The sequence below is a fragment of the Polistes fuscatus genome, unplaced genomic scaffold (genome assembly GCF_010416935.1).
Source record: "Polistes fuscatus isolate 324 unplaced genomic scaffold, CU_Pfus_HIC Scaffold13, whole genome shotgun sequence".
NCBI lineage: Eukaryota > Metazoa > Arthropoda > Insecta > Hymenoptera > Vespidae > Polistes > Polistes fuscatus.
In genome coordinates, this window is record NW_025113031.1 from 838,835 (window position 1) to 866,371 (window position 27,537).

The 27,537-nt window shown below is 30.1% G+C and overlaps 2 protein-coding genes, 1 long non-coding RNA gene and 1 other non-coding gene across 14 annotated transcripts; 3 read left to right on the forward strand and 1 right to left on the reverse strand.

Moving 5' to 3' along the window:
* Nucleotides 1-1,285: 1,285 nt before the first annotated feature.
* On the forward strand, nt 1,286-10,507 carry LOC122513728 (glutaminase kidney isoform, mitochondrial). Of its 6 annotated transcripts, none has more exons than XM_043630190.1 (12): nt 1,286-1,620; nt 3,424-3,521; nt 5,563-5,598; nt 6,470-6,569; nt 6,900-7,042; nt 7,242-7,615; nt 7,714-7,994; nt 8,198-8,374; nt 8,446-8,606; nt 9,385-9,525; nt 9,602-9,742; nt 10,160-10,507. In XM_043630190.1, the coding sequence occupies exons 1-12, from the start codon at nt 1,561-1,563 to the stop codon at nt 10,335-10,337; spliced, it is 1,890 nt and encodes a 629-aa protein (XP_043486125.1). In that variant the 5' UTR covers nt 1,286-1,560; the 3' UTR covers nt 10,338-10,507. The 6 variants fall into 6 exon arrangements, with proteins under 6 accessions (XP_043486125.1, XP_043486126.1, XP_043486129.1 ...); XM_043630191.1 differs by having other exon boundaries at nt 3,430-3,521; XM_043630193.1 differs by having other exon boundaries at nt 1,288-1,620; nt 9,400-9,525.
* Nucleotides 4,279-4,401, reverse strand: Trnal-caa. The gene is made up of 2 exons: nt 4,364-4,401; nt 4,279-4,323 (listed from the first exon to the last, which is right to left on the reverse strand). It is a non-coding gene; the product is annotated as a tRNA-Leu (tRNA).
* Nucleotides 10,508-17,019: 6,512 nt separating the features above from the next.
* On the forward strand, nt 17,020-23,336 carry LOC122513765 (spidroin-1-like). Of its 6 annotated transcripts, none has more exons than XM_043630235.1 (6): nt 17,024-17,465; nt 17,650-17,958; nt 18,092-18,892; nt 19,414-21,192; nt 21,307-21,693; nt 21,893-23,336. In XM_043630235.1, exons 1-6 carry the CDS (start codon nt 17,396-17,398, stop codon nt 22,159-22,161), a joined length of 3,615 nt encoding a protein of 1,204 aa, XP_043486170.1. In that variant the 5' UTR covers nt 17,024-17,395; the 3' UTR covers nt 22,162-23,336. The 6 variants fall into 6 exon arrangements, with proteins under 6 accessions (XP_043486172.1, XP_043486170.1, XP_043486173.1 ...); XM_043630238.1 differs by having other exon boundaries at nt 19,414-20,055; nt 20,293-21,693; XM_043630237.1 differs by lacking the exon at nt 21,893-23,336 and adding an exon at nt 21,768-21,884 and having other exon boundaries at nt 17,020-17,465; nt 19,414-21,693.
* Nucleotides 23,337-24,914: 1,578 nt separating this feature from the next.
* On the forward strand, nt 24,915-25,549 carry LOC122513788. The gene is made up of 2 exons (XR_006302862.1): nt 24,915-25,001; nt 25,069-25,549. It is a non-coding gene; the product is annotated as an uncharacterized LOC122513788 (long non-coding RNA).
* The last annotated feature ends 1,988 nt before the right edge of the window (nt 25,550-27,537 follow it).

Sequence of the window (27,537 nt, forward strand, 5' to 3'; positions counted from 1 at the left end):
AGTAAATATTGAAATCTCATAATTTTAGTAAATGTCTATCGTCGATAAGACATATGTAAGTATCTATTTACGTAGTTATGTTCGTTACAATTACATATACATGCATACATACATACATACACGTTTCTCGCGTGTATATTATAATTATGAACTTGACCTGTCTTTTGTTTTTTTCTTTTTAATTAATTTTCTCACTTATAATATAGATCAACGTAACGCCAAATAAGTAATAAATGACATTTTTTTATAGATCTTCTTTATTTAAGTCATTCTTACAATTATTGGCACAATTAGAAATTTCATATAAAAAAAAAGTATTATATTGTTTCTTTTTTTCCAAAAAACAATTATAAGTACCTTACCGATAAACCTAAGTGTTATTTTTTAATTAAAAAATGCCGGCTTACGTACTTACGTTAGATATAATATGTTTTTTTTCTTGTAATTTGTTTGAAAAAAAAACAAGCAAATGTTAAATCGAGATTAAGAACTGCAAACCGAAGGTGTTTTTTTAAGACTTTACATTTCGACGAAGATCTTTAATATTATTCGTCAATAAAGCGATGAATTGATGCTCACACATCGCTCTCTTAATGTACAATGTATCATTATTATTAAATAATAATCGAAAGACAATAAATAATAAGTGTTCAACATTGATTACTGTGTGAATTTATAATTTGTACCGAGAGAGATATTAGCCGAAAAAAGAAAATCCAAATAATTAAAAGTCAATAAAATTCCAATAATATATGCATGCGTGGACCATTTTATAATTGTCTTCAATTATAAATAAAACATGAGAGAAAAATTATATAGAAGAGATTGTTGATGTGTGAAGAGATAGATGTTTGATTAAAAAAGCAAAGCAATATTGTGAAAAGAAGCTTAACGAAAATGAAAAGGAAATTTCAAATTCATTGTAAAGAAAATAAGATCTTTCATTTTCATTTATTCATAGACTTTGACTTATGTTAGCACTCTCTAATTCTGTCATGCATTCACATACGGGGAGGATGGGTGGGGGGTTTTCAAGATATGCAGTATATCTAATCATGAGTGATTTTCCTGACAATATAGTATTACTGTATATAGTATTACTGTATATATTATTACTGTATATAGTATTACTGTATATAGTATTACTATTTCATATAGACACTCGATATATAAATATCGAGATACTTCGAGAAACGAATTGGAACGATCGTTCACGAAGGGGTTGAGAAGAAGTAGGGAGAAGCGAGAATAAATGAAATCGCGCATGTCAGTACGTGCATGCATGCAACTACGTCGTCCCTTCGACCCTCCCTTATTACGACAGTTTTCACTGAACCGAACGTTAAGGGACGTCGTTCGTCTCTTTGCGCGGCGCCTTTAAGGCCGCATTACATTCATTCAATCGAATTATATATCAAATAAAAATAAATAATATCAATAAAAGTGATATAAGAAGCGTGAGATAACGTAATAAAAGATTTAACTTGAAGTGTTTTACGTTTAAAGTATATCACAAGATTATAAAGTTCAACGGATCTTTGTCATCTGATTACAATTAGGATGTTCAAAATTGTGAAAGCCGGTTGTACCGGCTTTAAGAGACTTCATACTACTAACAAGGTGAACAGTTAATTATTTATTTCTTTATAATCATGTTTTATTTTTCTCAACTTTCTTGAAATCTTTCAAACATTTATTTCATTACATCCCTAAAGTTAGATATTTTGTTTTCCCTCATATTTAAATCATCGTTATCACGAGATATTTATTTCTTTTGTGTTTTATAATATTGTAAATGCTTTTCGTGTATAGAAAAATTGTTCGATTTTAAACGTAGGATGCATTAAACATCCTTTTCTTTTTTTTTTTGTCTTTTAAGTTTTCTGTCAGCACCACCTGACCTACTTTATTTAAAGTTTTTTTTCTTTTCATTAAAAATGTACTAGGAAAATTGTTAGATTTTTAATTAATGTACAGAGATATAATTCTTTGCAAACGAAAGGTTACTGTTTTATCGTTATTGCTGTTATATTTACAATTTATATCGATATTTATAGAAATATTTTCAGCGATAATAATTTGTAACATTTTGCGTGGATTAATTTTGATCAATAATTATTGATTTATTGTTAATGTTGTGTGACAAAAATTGATATTTTATTTTCAATATATATACTATAGTCATCGTAAATGATACTTAGCGTAAATGAAGCTTATTATATCGATATAATATAATAATAACAATAGTGTTATACAGCTATTATAGAAAATATGATTGATTTAACAAAAATTGCATTGATTGTTAGAGTGTTTGTTAGGTAGGAACGTGCACGCGCACGTGGGCAACAGCAATGGCCTCTTTTAAGTGATAAAAATACCTTTGAAACTTCTCGCGAATGTCGCTTCAATAAGTGTTATAATTAACGACCTTGAAAAGGTTTAGAAACTTTTTCAATTATTTTTTCAATTTGGTCAAAAAATTTTTATGATATTATTATTAATATTATTATCATCATCTAATTAATATTTATGTATTATAATTAGTCATTTATATACAATTAATAGGAAAAATGAAATGAAAACGTTCTATTTGAATAGAATATTATTTTCTTTTGAGAGAGAGAGAGAGAGAGAGATCGTTTGTAAATTTTTTGGCAACTAAATAGACACACACATATACACGTAGAAAAATGATACAACACGTGCTCGCGTGTATTCATTCGCTATCCGATTTGTAGGACACGTGGCAGGTTTCTGCTTATAGTATTAGGGAGTTGATTCATCAAAGGATCAATACGAGGTTACATGGAAAATGAAAGGGAATAACTTTAAAAAAAAAAAAAGAATACTCCGATGGTTAAATTTTGTATAACAGTTTTTAAATCGAAGAGTATTTTCTTCAGATTTTGCATAATATTCAAATGAATAGAGAAAATATTATCATATATCCATTTATAGAAAATTCAAATAATTGTTGAGAAAAAATATAATAATTACTTTGTTTAAATCTCATTTTCAAAAAGATAAAATTGCTTAGAATTAAATTGAAAGTTCAAAAAATAGCTTCACTTTATTCCGTACAGATTGTAAATATTCTCAGATTACGTTAGATAAGTTTGATTAACCAGTTAACGGTGGAATTTAGTTTCAAAAAATCACCACAGGGTGCGAATTAAAAACAATCAACGACGTGTATACACGTCGAACGCAGGGCAAAAGGTACTATTATACATTTTACGAAAAACGAGGACGGGTTACACTTTTATTCGTCAAGAATTTTTTATTTTACACGACGTGTATACACGTTAAACGCACCACAGTAGAGATTTGGTTCGACGTGTATACACGTCGAACGCACTTAACTGGTTAAAAGTAATTTGATAGTCTAAGGGTGGAAATATTGTATTTCTATTTCATTGTCAGAAACAGCTGAATCCTGTGCCTACATCGAAGCTGGGATCATTGAGATACATGGATGTTGCTTTTGGAAGTGCCTTAGAATTAGAACGCGCACAGACACGGTAAGAATAATTTAACATTCGAAATAATATAATAGAATATTTATTTAAATAATTGATAACTATTGTACTGTGTGAAAAAAAGATCTAATCGGTCGAAAGGAAAAGAAGATTTAAAAAAAAAACGATTACAGATTATTATAATATTATTTCGATCAATCGAAGAATTCTATCGAATCGATTAGTTCTAACCGATCTGTTATTGATCCGAATCAATGTGGAACAATTTATCGATTACGAGTATGAATATCAAATGTCATGGCTTTTCATTCAAATAAATCCTATAAGAAGTATCTATGAGGACTAGTTCGAAATAGTAGCTAACTAAATCTCAGTGAAGTGAGTAATAATTATAATAGAACGAAATTTATTCTTTGATTTTACTTACCGTATAAGAAAAAGAAGTTCGAATTATAAACAAGATGGAGGATTACGAATACGGCGGTCATTACATCGATGACTTCGTTGCGTTCGATGAAATAATTTTTGCAAAACATTATTCTCTTTATGGGTAAGAGAAATCTTGATCAATTTAAAATCACATTATATTTTGTGTACGTTAATAATAAATCATTTCAATTATATCCAAAATTTGATAACAATCCCGTAAAGTAATTTGATTTTTCTATTTGAAAAATATAGATAATATTTTTCTTATATTTTGAATAATATTTTAACCGTCACGTTGGAAGGTACGATTTTTTAATAAAATATATAAGAATTATTAGTTTTAAGTGCATGTAGGAAGAAAAAAAAAATTTGTCAGAAGTGGGATTCGAACCCACGCCCTCAGAGAGGACCAGAAGCCTCGAATTTACTCGCATTGGCGAGCAAGGTATGAAAACCTTGAGTCTGGCGCCTTAGACCGCTCGGCCATCCTGACATATGGACGAGGTCCGAGTTAAAATGTTACTAGTACCAATCATAGTTAATATATTATATTGTATACTATGAATTCGCATTAACTTTCATAAGATTATTGAAAAAGCTTTAATAATATATACCTATTTTGTCTATGCTTATAATAGATCGAGGCAAAAATAACATAACCGGAAATTGTAGAAATAACTATTACACAAATAACTATTACAAAACAAAGTATCATCATCTATTTGGAATCCATTCGAATATTCTGAGAATTCAACGTTACCTGACAGATGGTCACTGACACATACGTCATACGACAATCCTAGTTCTAATCATGCTAATCGCTAAATTTATTTATCGCTAAATCCACGGGTGGTACGTACATTTTCTTCAAATTGACAATCATGACGGATTGTTTATATTTGATATATTTGTCTTTTTCCGATGGGATATAAGCTCGATATGTCGAACATTACTTTGACAAAAATTCTAGTTGCTTTACAGAGTTAACATAGATTAACACGTTATTTTTTCGATCCTGTGTCTTACAATCAGAGTATCGATCGCATGTGAATATATTCTGTGTGTGGGCCTGTGCCTTTTTTTTTTTTTAATAATAATAATAATAATATAATAATTTAAATAACAAAATAACGAGAGATAATACACATTTTATCGTTTGTATTTTATAAATTGTGATCGAGAAGAAAGATTAGAAAAATTAATAATCAACTAATCGTTGAGATTCATTCTTTCTTTCGTTTTGTTTGCGATACAAATTTTTTATATAAATTCATTTGATTGCATCTTTCTTTCATTTAACGATCAAACATTCCCTTGTACAGATAGCGATTAAAAATATAATATTAAGATTTACGGGATAAATTTGGGATAGAATTGTGTTGGTTTTTATTTTGCAAAGAAACAAAATACGAAATATTTAAGCATGCCTTATATCGACACGAATGGTCGAGATTCGAACGTAAAATATGATGATTCGTATATGGATTATTCGATAAAATCAAAGATCACTTGTTCGATATGGTTAGAGAAGAAAAATGAAAAGTCGAATATGGTGTTGGCACGATTTCTTAGGTAAAGCTAATTTTTATATTTCTGAGGTATTTGCTGTTATACTAATCAAATTTCTTTCTCCTTTCTGCTTCTCTCTTTTCAGCGAATACAGCTTCATTCATGACAGCCATTACATGTAGTGAGTACCATGAGTACGATGCATGTGGTGTTAACCATTTACACAATTTTTTAAATCTTAATTTTTTTCTTTTCATTAGACACATTAATTCCTTTTTTTCTTCTTTTCATTTGCTTTTCTTATCACAGCTAAAAGAATTTGTATTGTTTTTGTTGGTTCATGAAAATATTTTACAAATAAAAGTGAGCTTTTGACCAAGAATAATGATTTCTTCAATATACACCCACGTATTATTTGTTATAGAAAATAGGAGATTAAAATATATATTGCATGTTATATAATTATTATTAGTCATATTTGACACTCACACATGTGGCTTAAAAGTATAGTAATTTATTGCAATTATAATATTTAATTTTAATTTTATTCTTGTTATAATGATTTGTCATAAAATAGAAAAAAGAAGATTAGTATTATATGAATGATAATATTTGTTTGTAGGTTTTGTAAGTACTTAGATTTAGTTTTGACACGCACACATGTGGCTTAAAAGTATAGTAATTTATTGCAATTATAATATTTAATTTTAATTTTATTCTTGTTACAATAATTTGTTATAAAATAGAAAAAAGAAGATTAGTATTATATGAATGATAATATTTGTTTGTAGGTTTTGTAAGTACTTAGATTTAGTTTTGACACGCACACATGTGGCTTAAAAGTATAGTAATTTATTGCAATTATAATATTTAATTTTAATTTTATTCTTGTTATAATGATTTGTTATAAAATAGAAAAAAGAAGATTAGTATTATATGAATGATAATATTTGTTTGTGTAGGTTTTGTAAGTACTTAGATTTATTTAATTGCGAAAAAATGATTTAATTCGACGAATCTAATTATTAAAAATATTCAAAATACTTTGACAGCACGAAAGATCACGATCATGCTGCGAATGCTGAAGACGTTCTCTTTGACATGTTCAAAAACGAAGAAACTGATCTTCTCCCGGTTGGCAAGTTTATCGCTGTAAGTTTAACAAATTTCAAAATGTTTCATAATTAATCGTTTTGTTTATAAGAAATATAACGATTAGAATTGATTCCTTTATCGTATTCCATGCTCTTATTGGGCTTGGTTACTTGTAAAATAATAGAAACATTGTTGGCGACGTAAAACGACAGTTTTATTGTCGAAGACACGCATATATTGTTACGTAATATGCATGCAAATGACGTATTTAAGATCGTTCTTTTATACGTTCGATCGTATTAAACCGAGTGCAAGCAAAAGGTTTATAGTTTAATCATCATCATTTTGTATATCTTCCGTTTTTAATTTTGTACGAATAATTTGTAGGCACTTAGGACAACCGGTCTACGAAAAAATGATCCTAGACTACAAGAATTTTGCGACAATTTGAGAAAAGAACATTCGAGAAGTGGGGGACACGAAGGTGCGTCACACGAGACGCAACAATTAGATAGGGAACAATTTAGAAGGTAAAATCAAATGAAATGAAATAATGCATTTGAATAAATGCAAAATGAAGTTTGCCCATTCAAACTTTTTTCCCTTTGATAAAGCAACAACTTCACGGGCCTGATTTTTCATCAGCTTTTTATCTTGACATAAATTTATTCTAAAGATTTGATTTTGATTAATAATAACATTATTGTTTTATTATTTTTGTTCGTTTAGAATCGTAAATCCAAACATAGTGTTAATATCGCGAGCATTCAGGCATCAGTTCATCATTCCCGATTGGCAAGGTTTCACAAAACACATAGAAGACTTTTATTGGAAATGTAAAACGAATACGGAAGGCAAAGTCGCATCCTACATTCCACAATTAGCGAGAATGAGTCCGGATTATTGGGGAGTCTCAGTTTGTACGATCGATGGTCAAAGATTCAGTATCGGAGATACGTCAATTCCCTTCACATTACAAAGTTGCAGTAAACCGTTAACATATGCCATAGCATTGGATAGGTTAGGTCAAGAAGTTGTTCATCAATATGTTGGCCAAGAACCATCAGGAAGGAATTTTAATGAGCTCGTTTTGGATTACAATAGTAAGCATTTGCCTAATAATAATAATAATAATAATTAATTGCTTGAATATTAAACGAGGACGAGAACGTAAAAAAGAAAGGTTAATTTGTTAATACAGAAAAACCGCATAATCCGATGATCAATGCCGGTGCGATATTGGTTTGTTCATTACTGAAGACACTCATCAAACCTGAAATGACATTGGCGGAGAAGTTCGACTTTACTATGAACTATTTCAAGAGATTGGCAGGAGATGAAAACTTGGGCTTCAATAATGCAGTTTTCCTCTCGGAACGTGAAGCTGCCGATAGAAATTATGCTCTTGGTTTTTACATGAGGGAACATAAATGTTATCCGGATAAAACGAATCTTCGCGAGATCATGGATTTTTATTTTCAAGTATGTATCCTGGTTTTATTGAACAGTATAAACAAATAAATTAGAAATTAAATTCAATATAAAATAGAATAATAAGTAGAAAAATCAATTCAAATTTTTCTTATAAGAAGCCTGTGATTTTTTATTTATATACAAAGAATATTATACGAATTATTATATAAATTTATTTATTTATTATTATACATCCCGTTTATCTTTATCAGTGCTGTTCCATGGAATCAAATTGCGAGACTATGGCTGTTATGGCAGCGACATTGGCAAATGGTGGTATTTGCCCTATCACAGAAGAGAAGGTCCTCAAACCAGACAGCGTCAGAGATGTATTGAGCCTAATGCATAGTTGTGGAATGTATGATTATAGTGGTCAATTTGCATTCAAGGTTAAACATAAATTATTACTTTAATTAATATTATGACTATTTTCATGACCACTCTTTATTCATATGCGTAGGTTGGAATACCAGCAAAATCTGGAGTATCGGGAAGTCTTCTCGTAGTTATACCAAATGTCATGGGTATTTGCACGTGGTCACCACCTTTAGATCCTCTCGGAAATTCTTGCCGTGGCGTACAATTTTGCGAAGAACTCGTGACCGAGTTTAATTTCCATAGGTAGGAGTCACATTTATTTGAATCATTTTCAAAACGTATGGAGAAATAAATAAATAATCGTTTCGATTTTTACGATCACGGTACTAACAATCCCATTGACACGTATACTTTTTTTTTATAGACTCGTATCAATTCGTAAAGACGAGTATGAATTCGTATATGATAGATTTTAGATTAGTGGTTTGTATCAACCAGTTTACAAACACCCAGTCAGTATTTGTAAATATATTTAATTAGTATTTTAAATAAATGATCAATATATATATATATGTGGGATGCAAGCACCTCCTAGCCAAAACTTAAATAGGCATTCGTGAGGAGATTGGACGGTGGGCCCTGGATAGCTCAATGGTTAAAGAGCAGTCGCATTTTCCCGAAATGCGGAAGATCCGGGTTCGAGTCCCGGTCCAGTCGGTTCTCAACGGCCCAATTTTTTTCACGAATCCTACATATATACATGATTATTTATTGTGAAAAATACTCGCATATAATAATTAAACAAATACTGAACAAATAAATAAATAAATATATATTTTAGTATTGGCAGCTGATAATAACACGTATCTTTTTCTGTTCTTTTTCTTCTTGGTCTTCCTCTCTGTTTCACGACCCTGCCGTACACTAACCTGCATGCGTACACCCGCCAATGCGAAACCACAAAAAATATAAAAAACAAAAAACAAAACGAATATAACAAAAAAAACAAAAACGATGATCGACGTCGGCACACTATTCGTTCTTCGCACTCCTCCTCGTCCTCGGTCGATTAGTGAAGTAGCTACTATGATCATAGGTACGATAATCTGAAGCACGCGACCAACAAGAAAGATCCGAGAAGACACAAGTACGAAACTAAGGGTCTATCAATCGTAAATCTTCTCTTCAGTGCTGCCAGTGGCGATGTTCCCGCAATGAGAAGGTATTATTATTAAATTATAATAATAATAATAATATAATTTTATATATTTTGTAATGTATATAATTAAATATCGCAGGCATCGGCTCAGTGGCATGGACATGACATTGTCCGACTATGATGGTAGGACAGCTTTGCATTTGGCTGCCAGCGAGGGTCACTTGGATTGCGTTGAATTCCTCATCGAACAATGTAGCGTACCTCATGATCCTAAAGACAGGTACAGTTATTTTGTTAAGTTTATGTTAACACTTTGTTCACAGGTAATTTCGATAAACTTTCTTAGTTAAAAAATTTAAAATTATAATATATATATATATATATATATATATATATATATATATATATATATATATATTATAATTTTAAATTTTAAATAATATCAAATATTAAATAATATATAAAATTTTAAAATATATATATTATAAAATAAATATAAAAATTTTAAATTATAATATATATATATTTAATTTAGTTAAAAGTTTTAGTTAAAAAATTTGGAATAGACAATTTTTATTAAATTCATGTATTAAAATTATATCTAGCTAAAATCTGTGGGGGGGGGGAAATAATGTGATTTTTACGAAACAAATATATAAATTGTCTTAATATGAAATATTTCGTATGCGTTATTTAGATGGGGTAAACGACCGATAGACGAGGCATTAAATTTTGGTCACATGCAAGTCGTAGATTATTTGAAAAATTATGCTGTGGCGCACAAAACTAATTCCGAATACGAGGAAAAGCAAGGAAACGAAACGAATGAAGGAACGAAACCACCTGAAAAGGTGGGTCAATCGCCATTACCGTAGAATGGGTCTCATCAATTTAGAAAGTCTCCAAGGATACCAGAAATATCAGCGTCGAAAAAGTCAAAAACTATTATCGATAGATTCGAAAAATTTGCTTACGAGTTGTGCTTACAATTTCCTACATTATCGACTTGTTGTTAGTATGAAATACAAGTCGATATTAACATTTCTCTATCGATTGAATTTACATTAGATTTTTTTTTGGTTTTTTTTTGGTTTTTTTTTTTTTTGAAACAAACTAAGCAATACTTTCTACCTCTATTATATTTCGTAAGGATTACGCGAATCTCTTCTCTATTTAATTATTAATTCATGAGTAATTCATTTATTACTACTTACTTACCTGTACTACTAGTATTCGTTTTTTAATTTATTCCTTCCTTTTTATAGATTTGAATTCTTGGAAGCTTCTACGCTTCTACGATAAATTAATAAATTAAGATTTAAGATCTAAGATCGAAGAAGAGATATTAGGATAGGCGTGATGTCAATTTTTTCGTGATTGCACGAATGTCTAGTACAGAGTAGATTTAATATTATTATTAATATTATTATTATTATTATTATCATAGTTATGCTAAATATGTATATAAAAATGGACATTTTGTTGGATGGACGACAAAATTGACAATAATTAAAATACTTGTGAACGGGTAAAATTACGTGAACTACACACCGGGCATATACGATCGATTAAACTTTTTTTTTCTCAACGATTTATATTTCATAAAGAAATTCAGTTTTGTTTTATATTCGTATTGGGATATAAAATAATTATTCGTGTCTATATCGATTCGTTCTCCGTTGTTAGATTTAACAACGCTTACTTTTAATATCTATATATATATACAAGAATATTTATATAATAAATTTATTTTTATGAAATTATTTATAAAATATCTTTGACAATAATTATTCTGAAAACTTACTCTTTATACTCGGTTAAGAAGTACAAAATTATTATTATCTAATCTCTGATCTAACGGTATAATTAATACTTCAGACACATACGTATTAGTGTACGTACTATGAAATATTTTTATAATATATTATAGGAAAATTGAATTTTCAGTATTAGTAAACTTGAATTTAAGTTATTTTCTCATTTTGTGATACTCGATATTTTCCATATTATAAAATGGAACTTTTGTTTATTTCAATGATTTTACTGCTAACTATTCTCGATCAATTCATGTATTTGCCAAGTTTACGAAATAAATATTATTAATATGTAATCAATATTTTGTTCTAGTTTTTCTAATATTATTCCACACCCATTTTAATATTTATATCTAATCCAAGTAACATGTTTCACTTATATGAAGTAATATTATTTCGTCAGCTCGTATTATAATATAGCTTGGTTTTATCTATGACGTCACATGTTTGATAAAAACAAATATATTCATTATCAATAGACTCTATTTCGTTAAGTTCGATCAAATAATAATTTTTGTATTAGATAATAATCTGAAATTATAATGTTATTTAAAAAAAAAAACATTCTTTTCAAAGAATTCCCCTAATAATTATGAAAATATAAAAATTCTCTCTTCTGAACAAGTTCTCTTTTGAACAAGTTATGGTAAATGACTTAATATTCTATAGAATAACGAAGATTAAAAGATAAAAACATGAAAACCTTGTTCTTCTTCAGCCTTGATCCCACACATTTATTTGCGTTATCTCGTCGTATCGAAGTTCGTTGCATTTTTTAACGATCATTTCTATTTCATTGAATAAGATAGAATTTCCATAGTAGAATGATGTAAGTAAATTTACGAACTAGAGAAATCGGATAAGACTTTATTAGAAAATCATTCTTACCAAAAATTCTATTAATTTTCTATACTTATTTGTATTTTTGCGTTAGTGTGTAAATAAAATAAATATTATTTTGAAAAAAAAGAAAAAGAAAAAAGAAACAACACAATTTATAAAATAATCGCAATTTCTTCTATACTTATTTGTATTTTTGCGTTAGTGTGCAAATAAAATAAATATTATTTTGAAAAAAAAAAGAAAAGAAACAACACGATTTATAAAATAATGGCAATCTTTTTTTCAATGATTTATATATTTTATATTTTCTATACTTATCTGTATTTTTGCGTTAGTGTGCAAATAAAATAAATATTATTTTGAAAAAAAAGAAAAAGAAAAAAGAAACAATACAATTTATAAAATAATCGCAATTTCTTCTATATTTATTTGTATTTTTGCGTTAGTGTGTAAATAAAATAAATATTATTTTGAAAAAAAGAAAAAAAGAAACAACACAATTTATAAAATAATGGTAATTTTTTTTTCAACGATTTATATATTTTATATTTTCTATACTTATCTGTATTTTTGCGTTCGTGTGCAAATAAAATAAATATTATTTTGCAAAGAAAAAGAGAAAAAAAAACAACACAATTCATAAAATAATTGCAATTTCTTCTATACTTATTTGTATTTTTGCGTTAGTGTGCAAATAAAATAAATATTATTTTGAAAAAAAAAAGAAACAACACAATTTATAAAATAATGGCAATTTTTTTTTCAACGATTTATATATTTTATATTTTCTATACTTATCTGTATTTTTGCGTTCGTGTGCAAATAAAATAAATATTATTTTGAAAGAAAAGAAAAAGAAAAAAGAAACAACACAATTTATAAAATAATTGCAATTTCTTCTATATTCATTTGTATTTTTGCGTTAGTGTGCAAATAAAATAAATATTATTTTGAAAAAAAAAAAAAGAAACAACACAATTTATAAAATAATGGCAATTTTTTTTTCAACGATTTATATATTTTATATTTTCTATACTTATTTGTATTTTTGCGTTCGTGTGTAAATAAAATAAATATTATTTTGAAGAAAAAAAGAAACAACACAATTCATAAAATAATTGCAATTTCTTCTATACTTATTTGTATTTTTGCGTTAGTGTGCAAATAAAATAAATATTATTTTGAAAAAAAGAAACAACACAATTCATAAAATAATCGCAATATAACATTACATATTTAAAAACATTACTTTTGTAATTAATAATATCTTAACACCATTGATTTAAAATTTGTCAATAAATTGTATCGTAAAAGACATTTTTGTGTTCTACGAGATGGAACGAAGGAACGAACGTGTGTTACTGCAGAAATGACTACATCACCGTTTACATCGTCTGTTTTATAACGTAACATAACCTTTGGGGTTTTCCTTAGCAATACCGAATTTCTACGTGCATGGACTCTACTCGGTTCTAACGTAAGCGAGAATGAGAATGAGTCATAGTGACGAGATTAAAATGAACGAAGGTCCTTCACGTCATTCTCCAGTTATAGTACGTCTCCTTTTACGGTATTTATCGGTTTCATTTCGTAACGATATCGATCAATAAATAAATTCTTTAAATGTTGATCAAATAAATTGAACATTTCATTCTTCGTTTCACGATTTTCATGAATAAACTAACAGTTCTCTTAGATTTAATTATAATTAGGTGCATTGCGGAAATCATTTTGAAGATAATTCTTTTAGATCATACATCAATGTATGAAACGTTAATTAAATTCTTTGATGTTTCTTTCTCTTTCTTTCATTCTTCACATTTTTTATTATATTAATCATCTAAATAACGGTTATATACTTTTTTCTTTTTCATTCTTATCCGGTTCTATATATCTTGGACAGATCTTACGTAATATCTTTCTTTGTAATATTATATTTAACTTTTAATATCAATCATTTTATTATTATTATTATTATTATACAATATTTTATTGTATATGGAACATTTATTATATTGTTTGTAAATAAAAGTTAATCGATGTTTCTGAGATAATGAAATATGCAAATTATTTGAAAAATTGTTTTACAGAATAGAACAATGAACAGATTTTCTTTTCAGCAGGTATAATGGCGACATTCTTTCTTATTATCGTAATTATTGAAATCGATTTATTATTACGTTTACAATGCTTACAGTTAATGTAATATATTCTCTTATTCTCAATCTTCCTGATATTTATTCTCATGGAAAAATGATTTTACTTTTATTCGTACTGGAGAAATTAAATTCCGTAATGAAGGAACAGTCATTGAACCTAACCTTGAAAAACCGGAACGACTTTAACAAGAATCAAGAAATTGAGATTTATATTTATTATTTTGTAATTATTACTATTTCAGACATGCTATTTATTATGTTGGAATCGGTATTTTGATATAATTCAATTATTATGGTTGACTTCTTAACAGATATGGGTATAAATTATACCTAAATTTTCCAAATTTTCCAATTACTAAGAATCAAATACTTTGATTTTAGAACACTTTTGTAAAAGTGAAAAAAAGAAAGATAGATTATATAAAATACAATTCAATTAAATAATGTATGAAATATTCTATATGAAATAATCAAATAAAATCAATAATAAATAACGCAATTTGTAAGGAATCCAAACAGAGTGCTTTGCTTCAACAAAACTTTATTAAAGAAAATCGTTATGAATAATTATGGAAATTGAAATAATCATAATAATAATCATAATAATAATCTATCTATCTAACATTAAGTATATTATTTGTTAATATAATATTATGTATAATGTACACTAAGGTACAAAAATATGGAGATACTTTGGCTTTTTTCTAAAATAACCTGTTTAAATGAAAGGAGAATAAGAAGAAAAAGAAGAAGAAGACGAAAAAACAAAATCCTGTTTGTCCACATTACAAGATATCGCAATGTAATCGACCTTCGAGTATGGCAGACGTTGCATCCATTTTATGTATCTGGTTGGGCCAAACTCGTTCCTTCTTCCAAGTAAAAAATAATAGAAAGCGACACTACGGCTTATTAATTATTATGCTTTTTAATCTTCCTATTAACGACACGCGGCAATAATAATAATAATTATAATATACACGTATTCGTAGATTAAATATTACGGCAATAATAATAATATTATATTATATATATTAATATATAATAATAATATATTATTATTATTATCATTATTAATATATTATATATTATTATTAATTATTATTTATTATTAATTATTATATATTATTAATATTAATATATTATATATTAATATATAATAATAATTATAATATACACGTATATTCGTAGATTAAATATTAATCGAGAAACGCAATTTTCTGTGTGCGCACTCGCATGGTTTTTCCCGGTGTTTAATATTAATGGCAATAATATTAATAATAGGAATGATACGGCGCCTATATCTCGAGTCTTCATTAAATGATGATCTCTCTTAAATAAATTTTTTAATGGGATAACGAAAAATACGTTATTTGTTTCGACAGATTTGCCCTGTACTGTAATTTTACATAATAATTGATTTATTTTTCATAATAATAATAATAATAATAATAATAATAATAATACGGAAGGATTCGTCAATTTGTCATTAGGTTTTCTTGAATACTCTTATTGAGAGATTACATCCTTTTAAACATTGATTCATCTGCAAATAATGATTCTCCCACGACATTACTTTATGACGTTAGATGTGTCTTTCACTTAAAATTCGAAGGCCGTATCCACGTACGTGAGTGTAAGTGCAATAATATTGGTACATCAGCAGTGGCCGGATATTCCTATGAATGTTTGAGAAAGAGAGAGAGAGAGAGAGAGAGATTCACAAATCCAACTCGTTCCTCTGTGCAATTGTCACGCAAACGAACGAACGAACAAAAAAACAGGCTCGAATCGAGATTTTATTCGGATTCACGCAACGATAAAGTATTTTTAATTTTATACTTCTCGTTATATGATCATCTTAAATTCATTCAATAAGATAAATAATATAAAAATATAAAATAGGATATGTAAGATTTGTTCGAATTTAATCGTATACTTAATTAATTGAACTTAAGAAAATTATGGTTAAATTTTTAATATAAATTTAAAAAGTGTCGTGATAAATATATATGATACTATTTTTTTTTTTATAGATAAACACAATTTTGCTTGTATTTATAATTATAATGAAATAAAAAAATAAAATATAAAATAGGATATATAAGATTTGTTCGAATTTAATCGTATACTTAATTAATTGAACTTAAGAAAATTATGGTTAAATTTTTAATATAAATTTAAAAAGTGTCGTAATAAATATATATGATACTATTTTTTTGTTTATAGATAAACACAATTTTGCTTGTATTTGTAATTATAATGAAATAAAAAAAAAACTCACTCGAAGATTCATATTATATTAAACTTATACAAAATATTTCTTATTTACATGAAAAGGCATATTAATATGAGTTTTATCTTTTCCGGATACACATTCAAATAACACAAACGAAAATATACAATTTATATACATCTTTTATAAAGTTAACATGTACACACAATATAATAATTGTTGTACACGTGTTATTACTATAGATTCAATTATTATCAAACTTTCCAATATAAAATTCCCCTGAAGTGATACTTAGAAAGATGTGATACGAAAATGCCGCTTATCATAGTCGTAAATGTGATGTTTCTCAAATAATCGATGGAGAGGGATACCCCAAGATCGAAAAATGTAAAACGGTTCGTTGAAACGAGTAGACCTTGACAGTGTCGAGTTTACGCTTGAGTTTATACCAGTAAAAGTTTAGTCCAAAGTATCCAATATATTTCTTTAACTATAAATCTTTAACCATTATTACAAATAAAATATTTCATTCCAAAATTACTATGATCGTTGCAAATATATATCGAGTTCATCGATATTTTATTATTAAATATTAACAATATTAACAAATTATCTAAAAAAAATATCTATCTAAAAGAAAAACTAGCCGATTGAAAATTATTGGCAATTATTCTCAGACGTAAAATCCACTTGTGTGCGGTATATAAGATCTTGTCCCGTGCAAGAGCTTCAGTCGTTCTTAACTCTTTGACCACAGAGATACTCCGATCGTAGAAGAAAAATTAAAAAAAATTCGAAAAAAAAAAAAGAATATAAATATATATACATATATACATATATACGTATTTATATTACAACGGGTTAACTTCTAAGTGAGAACCATGAGATTATTTGTGTATTTTGTGCCAGCGTTGGTACTAATTTTTATTCAAGATTCTTCGGCTAAACCTGGTGAGTTTATAAAACTGCAGCAATATTATATTGAATAATATTAACATTAAGTGACGTCAATTCGACAATTCAATTCAATTCACATTTTTTATAACATTTTTGCTAAATATAAATGTATTCATTTATATTAGTGATATTATATGGCATAGTATTAGTATAAATATGTTTATCTGTATTTGTTTAGGTCTTCTTGGTGACCTGAAGTCAAGTTTAAGTGGAAGTATCTTGGATCCACTTGGAATCCTAAGCAAAAAAGATAAAAATGGAGCTTCCGCTAGTAGTAATGCTCAATCGTTAGGAAGCAGTTTCAATCTTGGACCTTTGGGCTTATCCACCAATTTGGCATCATCGTCGGCATCGGCTCATGCCGATGGAAAAGGCTATGCATCCGCCAATGCCAATGCTCAAGCTCAAGCTCAAGGAAATGGTTATGGGGGAGCTAACGCCAACGCTGCTGCTAGTGCTGGCGCTGCAGCCAATGGTGGTGCACAAAGTAAGTAAAAAATCAGTCATATTTCAACATCTTATCGTATAATCGTCAAACAATTAGCCTATTTTTTGATGAAATTATAAATGACCGGTACGAGAATATTTCGTTATGCATAATTCTTCTATTCACAAACTAGGATACGATGATTCTTCGAGTCTTTACAACAAAGGTATCAGTGGCAATTATAATTTGAAACCAACTGACTATAACGATCAATCTTATTCGAACAATGTTATTCCTTGGAATGGACAATATAACGGTTACGATGGTTCCTCACCTAATACCGGAAATGCTCAATCCAATGCTAACGCACATGCTAATGCAAATGCTAATGCAAATGCTAATGCAAATAATGGTTACGATAAAGGTGTTGTCATTCCCGTGTATTCGGGCCCACCTTCGGGACCAGTTTATAACACTAATTATGGTCCATCTTATCCTGACTACCAAGGAAATAGTAATTCTGGAAACTCTAATGCACATTCCAGTGCTCACGCAAATGCAAATGCTAATGCTAATTCTGGTAGGAATGAGCATGGATATAGAATACCCGAATCAATTCCAATAAACATTCCACAAGTCATTCAACAACCCCAACCTATCCTACAACAAAGACCAGTACCCCAACAACCTAGACCAGTACTCCAACAACCTATAACAGTACTCCAACAACCTAGACCAGTACTCCAACAACCTAGACCAGTACCCCAACAACCTAGACCAATTATTCATAGTGCTCCCGAGTACCAAAATTCTGCAACACTACCAATAATTATCGTCGAAGATCAACAGCAACAACCAATTGGCAGACCAGGTAGATACCAAAATCGATATCCTCAACGTCGACCTTATCACCACCATCATCCAAATAGACCAAAGCAACAACCCATTCAAATCATCGTTATCGAGGAGGACGATACTCCAACTCAAGCTCAAGGTGAGCTTCGTTAACGAATTTGAAAGGTGTCTTGTTCTTCGTTGACATTTCTATCCATATTTCTTATTCTATTTCTCGCATTCTTCTATGAAGATCAATTCGATCCAATTGCAAGAAGGATTTTATATGTATTGCTATCTCTTTCTTGCTAACTTTCCATGAAGAAATCCGACTATTTGTCAGATATCTCGTTCTGCATTTCATTTGTTCTCAAGTGGACATATCCTATTGTTATCTGCATGTTCCAATAAAATGCAGAATACTTTCGCTTGAACCTTGTGTGGCTTTGTAACCATACTGACTAAACTGATATAATTTTTACAGAATTACGATAAATTACTCTTCCATTGTATTCATCATCGTGTATTGTATTCATCGTTATGTATGTATCTGATTTACTTACCAGGTTTATGTACCGCACTTTTGTTTTTCTATGCTTAATTATGTCTGATTGTTGTTTTCTGTAAAGGTGTGAAGATACGTTGTAAGAAAAAATATTAACAATTTGTTATTTTTTTCAGGTCATGGCAATTACGGTGCACATTTAGGTGGAAATGGGCAGTATAATGGAAATTACGGTTCTGGAACAGGTCAAGGACAAATTCCTTCCCTAAATGGTGGATCAAATGCCAATGCCAATGCCAATGCCGCAGCTACTGCTGCAGCTAATGCGAATGCTAATACCATTGGTCATTCTGGATACAATAATCAAGGTGGTTATCCTGGTAATATTGGAGCAAACAATCCTTTCCTTAATGGACATGGAAATGGCGGTGGAGCAAGTTCGAACGCAAACGCAAACGCAAACGCAAATGCAAATGCAAATGCAAATGTTAATGGATACGGTCAAAAACCAATTGGAGCACAAAATCCTTTCCTAAATGGTGGATCTAATAATTATGGTGGAAATTATCAAGGGCAAACGAATACTCACAAAATACCTACGACAATTCCATCGAGGCCTGGTTGTGATGCCTTGGGATGTAACAACGGTCCTTCGGTAATTATAAGTGAACCAAACAAACCTAAAGGTATACCAATGTTTCTACCTGGATCAAATTCTGGACATTATACAAATTCTGGTGGAAGTCAAGCAGACAGTTCGGCGAATGCCAATGCTGGAAGTTATGGTGGTGGACAAGGAGGTTCAGGAAACTTGGGTGGTTACGGTGGTGGACAAGGAGGTTCAGGAAACTTGGGTGGTTACGGAAGTGGTAGCGGCTCGGCAGGATCCAGTGCAAACGCCGATGCGTCGGCTAATGCTGGAAGTTCTGGATCTGGTTACGGTGGACACGGAGTCGGACCAATCAAAGGTGTTCCTAATTTGAGTCTTGGAGGATCCGGATCAGGAAACTTAGGTGGTTATGGTGGTGGACAAGGAAGTTCAGGAAGCTTGGGTGGTTACGGTGGTGGACAAGGAGGTTCAGGAAACTTGGGTGGTTACGGAAGTGGTAGCGGCTCAACAGGATCCAGTGCAAACGCTGATGCGTCGGCTAATGCTGGAAGTTCTGGATCTGGTTACGGTGGACACGGAGTCGGACCAATCAAAGGTGTTCCTAATTTGAGTCTTGGAGGATCCGGATCAGTAAACTTAGGTGGTTACGGTGGTGGACAAGGAAGTTCAGGAAGCTTGGGTGGTTACGGTGGTGGACAAGGAGGTTCAGGAAACTTGGGTGGTTATGGAAGTGGTAGCGGTTCAGCAGGAGCCAATGCAAATGCCGATGCGTTGGCCAGTGCTGGAAGTTCTGGGTCTGGTTACGGTGGAAACGGAATCGGATCAATCAAAGGATCCGGATCAGGAAACTTGGGTGGTTATGGTGGTGGACAAGGAGGTTCAGGAAACTTGGGCGGTTACGGTGGTGGACAAGGAGGTTCGGGAAATTTGGGTGGTTATGGAAGTGGTAGCGGCTCGGCAGGATCCAATGCAAATGCCGATGCGTTGGCCAGTGCTGGAAGTTCTGGGTCTGGTTATGGCGGACAAGGAATCGGAGCAATCAAAGGATCCGGATCAGGAAACTTGGGTGGTTATGGTGGTGGACAAGGAAGTTCAGGAAACTTGGGTGGTTACGGTGGTGGACAAGGAGGTTTAGGAAACTTGGGTGGTTATGGAAGTGGTAGCGGTTCAGCAGGAGCCAGTGCAAATGCCGATGCATCGGCTAATGCTGGAAGTTTAGGATTTGGAGGAGGTAGTGGATCTGGAGGTGCACCATTTGGAGGAAGTAATGGCGGAGGAATCGGAGGAGGTAGTGGATCTGGCGGTTTAGCATTTGGTGGAAGTAATGGCGGTGGAATTGGAGGAGGTAGTGGGTCTGGCGGTTTAGCATTTGGTGGAAGTAATGGCGGAGGAATCGGAGGAGGTAGTGGATCCGGAGGTGCGCCATTTGGTGGAAATAATGGCGGTGGAATTGGAGGAGGTAGTGGATCTGGCGGTTTAGCATTTGGTGGAAGTAATGGCGGAGGAATTGGAGGAGGTTTAGGATTCGGTGGAGGTTCTGCCGGATCGAATGCCAATGCTAATGCCAATGCTAATGCCAATGCAAACGCTGGAGCTTCCGGTGGATCTAATGGTTTTGGAAGTGGAAACATAAAGGGAATTGGATTCGGAGGACAAGGCGGCTCAGGCGGCTACGGTGGAAGTCAAGGTGGTTCTGGAGGTTTAAATGGAGGATACGGTTCTTCTGGATCGAATGCTGGTGCCAATGCTGGTGCCAATGCTGGTGCTAATGCTAATGCTGGAGGTTCAGGTTACGGAAACATCAAGGGATCTGGTTTAGGATTCGATGGATCTTACGGAGGATCAGGTACATTTTAATCATTCTAAATAACCCGAAAAATGCCAATTAACATTAGCTTCATTTCATTCATTCATCTGTAGATCTAACGAGAATTGATCGTCACTCGGGATCAAACGACTCGATGAAATCATCCTCAGCTGCTTTTATGGAAGCCGTTTCATCGGGTATGATCTTAATTAAATGATTGGTGTGTTCCCTTGTACAGGATCAAACGCCTACTCCAATGCCAAATCTACTGCTAATGCTGGCGGATCATCCCATGCCGATGCAAATTCCAATGCGTATTCGAGTGGTGGTGGATCGGCAAATAGTTCCAGTAAATCTTCCGCGTTCACTCATGGATCTGGTTCGGCCAGTGCCAAAGCCAACGCTGATGCATCCAGTAGTTCTTTAGGATTCGGATCTAAGTCATCTGCATCCAGTCACGCATCTGCAACTGCCGATACCAGTGACATGCTCATATTCCCAGACTGAACTTAACGTTTCAACAACGATTTAGCAGCCATTCGATAACGCGATTCTTGTACGTTCAATCTTCGTTAAGTAATCGATAATATCAATTGCACGATCCAAATTTTGATTACTTTCTTTTATTCTGCAACTCTAGTAATTAATGTATTATTATTATTATTTTACAATCATTGATGAAACAGTCTTGTTCGCGTTTTTATCGAATTATGTTACAATTGTTTTCCCAATTCCAATAATATATACGTACATTGAAAAAAATGCGTGTTCATTTTTATGTTTTCATTTTTATTCGAAGATATTTCGAGTAGGAATCTCGTGATTTTATTTCAATATGGATAAGAATCGATTAATGACATAATACTCGAATCATATATAATATATCTATTTAACTTTCGATAGATCACATGATTAATTATTGTTGATAACGTCGAATAGAAGATTATACGAATCATTTGTTCACATTAGAATAGATTTTGTGCAACGAGTATGGTAATTTGTAATAGATGTTAACAGACGTATCCTTGTAAACTATAATTTTATGTTCATTCCTCTGTCTTCTTTCCCTCAAGCTATTTGTCGATATTATTAACGTAAATATCTAATGTTAGATTAAATATGTATACGTTCGCTTAGATAAATGATTTCGATTAGGAAATAACCACGAAACCGAGATTTATTTCTTATACCTATGATAACGTGATTCGTCGAAATCGTGTTGATATTCGCAAAAATATGTTTAGAAAAAAAAAAGAAAAAAAAGAAATGTATAGACAAAACAATAAAAAGAAAAATTACACAGTATTTTATATTCCTGCGTATATTTTACAAAACGCATAAATACGTTCATAAAAGTGTGGAATCAAAAAAAAAAAAAAAAAGACAGATTTATTTGATGAATATAAAACAAGAGACAACCGGAAAGAACGTTTCATTCGTCTTATGAATTTTCTTGTAATTTCTTAGTAATTACCGAGAATCATTTTAAAATCAAACATTATGTTTCGATTTTTCTTAGAAATTCTCCTCTATTATCAACTTCTTATCTCGTGTACGCGTTCGACGTAAACATTCTCTCATTTACGTATTTTTTACGTAATATGTTATTGCGCGTTTTATTTGTAAACTCGAAAATAATAGAAAAAGCAAATTAATTAAATATACTTTCGATGTACTCGGAATTGTCGTAAAAATGATTTTTCCTACGAGTAAAATCCGATGTACTATTAATATAAATTGCAATTTTATTCGATACTAAAATATTTGATTTGGAAAGTGATCCCAATGGAATATAATTTTACAATATTGGGCAAAAACAGAAGCAATAACTGTCAATAATATGGAAAAGATATTTGGTTTGGAAAATGATCCCCCAATGGAATAATTGAAATTTAATAAATAATAATATTTAAATTTAATAAAAATAGAAAGAATTATTATATAAAAATACAATATAAATTGCAATTTTATTCAATACTAAAATATTTGATTTGGAAAGTGATCCCAATGGAATATAATTTTACAATATTGGGCGAAAACAGAAGCAATAACTGTCAATAATATAGAAAAGATATTTGGTTTGGAAAATGATCCCCCAATGGAATAATTGAAATTTAATAAATAATAATATTTAAATTTAATAGAAATAGAAAGAATTATTATAAAAATACAATATAAATTGCAATTTTATTCGATACTAAAATATTTGATTTGGAAAGTGATCCCAATGGAATATAATTTTACAATATTGGGCAAGAACAGAAGCAATAACTGTCAATAATATGGAAAAGATATTTGGTTTGGAAAATGATCCCCCAATGGAATAATTGAAATTTAATAATAATAATATTTAAATTTAATCAAAATAGAAAGAATTATTATATAAAAATACAATATAAATTGCAATTTTATTCAATACTATTATAAAATATTTGATTTGGAAGGTGATCCCAATGGAATATAATTTTACAATATTGGGCAAGAACAGAAACTATAACTGTCAATAATATGGAAAAGATATTTGGTTTGGAAAATGATCCCCCAATGGAATAATTTAAATTTAATAAATAATAATATTTAAATTTAATAAAAATAGAAAGAATTATTATATAAAAATACAATATATCTTGTAACATTTGTATAATTGATATATGTCTCGAAAGTAACTTTAAAACGTGTTTCGAAAAAGTCTTCTCACTTATATCAATAATATATATTTTGATTGGTCCTCGAGTTGGTTGGTCCCCCAATGGAATAATTTAAATTTAATAAACAATAATATTTAAATTTAATAAAAATAGAAAGAATTATTATATACAAATACAATATATCTTGTAACATTTGTATAATTGATATATGTCTCGAAAGTAACTTTAAAACATGTTTCGAAAAAGTCTTTTCACTTATATCAATAATATATATTTTTTTATTGGTCCTCTAGTTAGTTGGTCCCCCAATGGAATAATTTAAATTTAATAAATAATAATATTTAAATTTAATAAAAATAGAAAGAATTATTATACAAAATACAATATATCTTGTAACATTTGTATAATTGATATATGTTTCGAAAGTAACTTTAAAACATGTTTCGAAAAAGTCTTCTCACTTACATCAATAATATATATTTTTTTATTGGTTGGTCAACGAGTTCGAAGACATTCAAATATATATACTTACACACATCTTATTATCGTTGTTTATTTATATGCAGGAAGAGACTGAGAAAGAGAAAGAGAGAGAGAGAGAGAGAGGAAAGAAAGAAATAAAGAAAAAGAGGGAGAGAAAGAAAGAAAGAAAGAAAGAAAGAAAGAATCGTAAATGCACGTAGGCATTGTACCATTGAGGTAAGATTCTTTTGGGTACGTGTGAAAAAGAATAGACAAAGGGAAAATGAATCTTCTTGGTTCTCAGGCGGTCCAGCAAGAGCAAAAGTAGAAACAGCAGCAGCAGAAGCAGCAGACGGACAGACGAATGTACGGATTAACTCGTTTTAAAGAGATTCAGACCGTGTTCGGTCGTACGATTCAAGCCAGTTATGCAAGGATGCACCACCGGTTTTTCATTTTAAAATTCGCACCTACACGATCTCTCCTTCGTACTTACCATAGGTCTCTTTCCAACATGCTTTTTAAACAACAGGACATCGAGGACATTTAAAGATGTCGATCTTTAATATACTTCTTACCTTTCTCTTTATTTTAACATTTTATTTTCAATGAATACATTTATTTCTAATTTAAATACGTGACGCGAGATGTTTCCATTTCAGGGGTCTTTTAAATACGTTTTAAATATTTTATTTATTATTATTGTTATTATATTAACGATCGAGTTGCTAAAGAAGTTCCGATAAAGGGATGAAACGTTCAATAAAATTGAAATAACGTTCTACAAATTTTTAACCTGTCCAACTTCCCTGTGTGTTTGTGACACTTTTATTATAATAATTTTATTTATTTACAAATTTTTAAACTTTCCAACTTCCCTGTGTGCGTGTGACACTTTTATTATAATAATTTTATTTATTATTTATTTATCTGTTTTCTTTTGTTCTCTTCGTGTTTCATTTCAGGGGACTTTCAAATACGTTTCCAATATTTTATTTATTGTTAATGTTATTATATTAACGATTGAGTTGCTGAAGAAGTCCTGATAAAGGGATGAAACGTTCAATAAAATCGATATAACGTTTTACAAATTTTTAAACTGTCCAATAATGTATCCCTGTGTGACACTTTCTTTTATTAATAATTTTATTTATTTACAAATTTTTAAACTTTCCAACTTCCCTGTGTGTGTGTGACATTTTTATTAATAATTTTATTTATTAATTATTTGTTTGTTTGCTTTTGTTCTCTTTGTGTGGATCTTTCCATTTCAGGGACCCTTTAAATACGTTTCCAATATTTTATTTATTGTTAATGTTATTATATTAACGATAGTTGCTGAAGAAGTCCCAATGAAGGGATGAAACGTTCAATAAAATCGAAATAACGTTCTACAAATTTTTAAACTGTCCAACTTCCCTGTGTGACACTCTCTTTTATTAATAATTTTATTTATTATTTATTTATTTGTTTTCTTTTGTTCTCTTTGTGAAATTGATGCATATATAATTGCACGATAATTTATTTTTCTTATAACATAGGTCATTATAAGATTGAGAAAATTGTCAGCAACCCTAATTGTTTACAATAAATAAAGTGCACAGTTAAAACAAGAGAGAAACCACCCTCTTCTCTCGAGATTTCCTGAGAAGCAGCAAGTTTGCTTTGTACCGATACCAGTCACCAGATGTTCTTCAAAATAAAACCAACGAAACAACGCCAGGTTCGATGCAAAGAGAGAAAGAGAGAAAGAGAGAGAAGAGAAGAAGAAGAAGAAGAAGAAGATAAAGGGGGTTGGGGTTTAACAGCACAAAGGGAAGCCAAAAGGAGGAGGACTTGTAAAAAGCAAACACGTAAAATGTAAATCCGAAAAGCATCGAGCAATGACCGGACGATCTGCACACGCGATCTTCTCAGTACCGCAGTCTCCGATTTGTGATACCCTTCTCTTCGTTGAAAATTCAATTGACTGAATGATCAATACGCGCGAATGCTATTCGATAATAATAATAATAATAATAATATATTTCCAAAATAATAATTATAATAATTATATTTTCAATAATAATAATATATTTTCAAATATTAACAGGTTCAATTATATTTTTAAAGGTTTCAGCATTTGTTCTTATGTCTCCACAATACATTTGTATAATATTTCCAACCAATTAAATGCAATCTCCTATTAAAAACTAAATTATATTGTAATATAATTGTGAAATTAATTGTATATATCGAGAATTATTTATTATTTAATTATTAATTGTTTGCAATTAAGTTACACACATTTTATTACGAAATTATCGAAAACATATTAATCTCAATAAATTGAAAATATTCATTTAAACGGAAAGACCTTCTTTTTTATTTTTTAAATCGTATTACAACCCAAGTCACTTTCATGAGGACAGATTGACTGAATGATCAATACGCGCGAATGCTATTCAATATAATATATTTTCAAATATTAACAGGTTCAATTATATTTTTAAAGATTTCAGCATTTGTTTTTATGTCTCCACAATACATTTTTATAATATTTCCAACCAATTAAAAGCAATCTCCTATTGAAAACTAAATTATATTGTAATATAATTGTGAAATCAATTTTATATATCGAGAATTATTTATTACTTAATTATTAATTGTTTGCAATTAAGTTACACACATTTTATTGCGAAATTATCGAAAACATATTAATCCTAATAAATTGAAAAAATTCATTTAAACGGAAAGACCTTTTTTTTAATTTTTTTAAATCGTATTACAACCC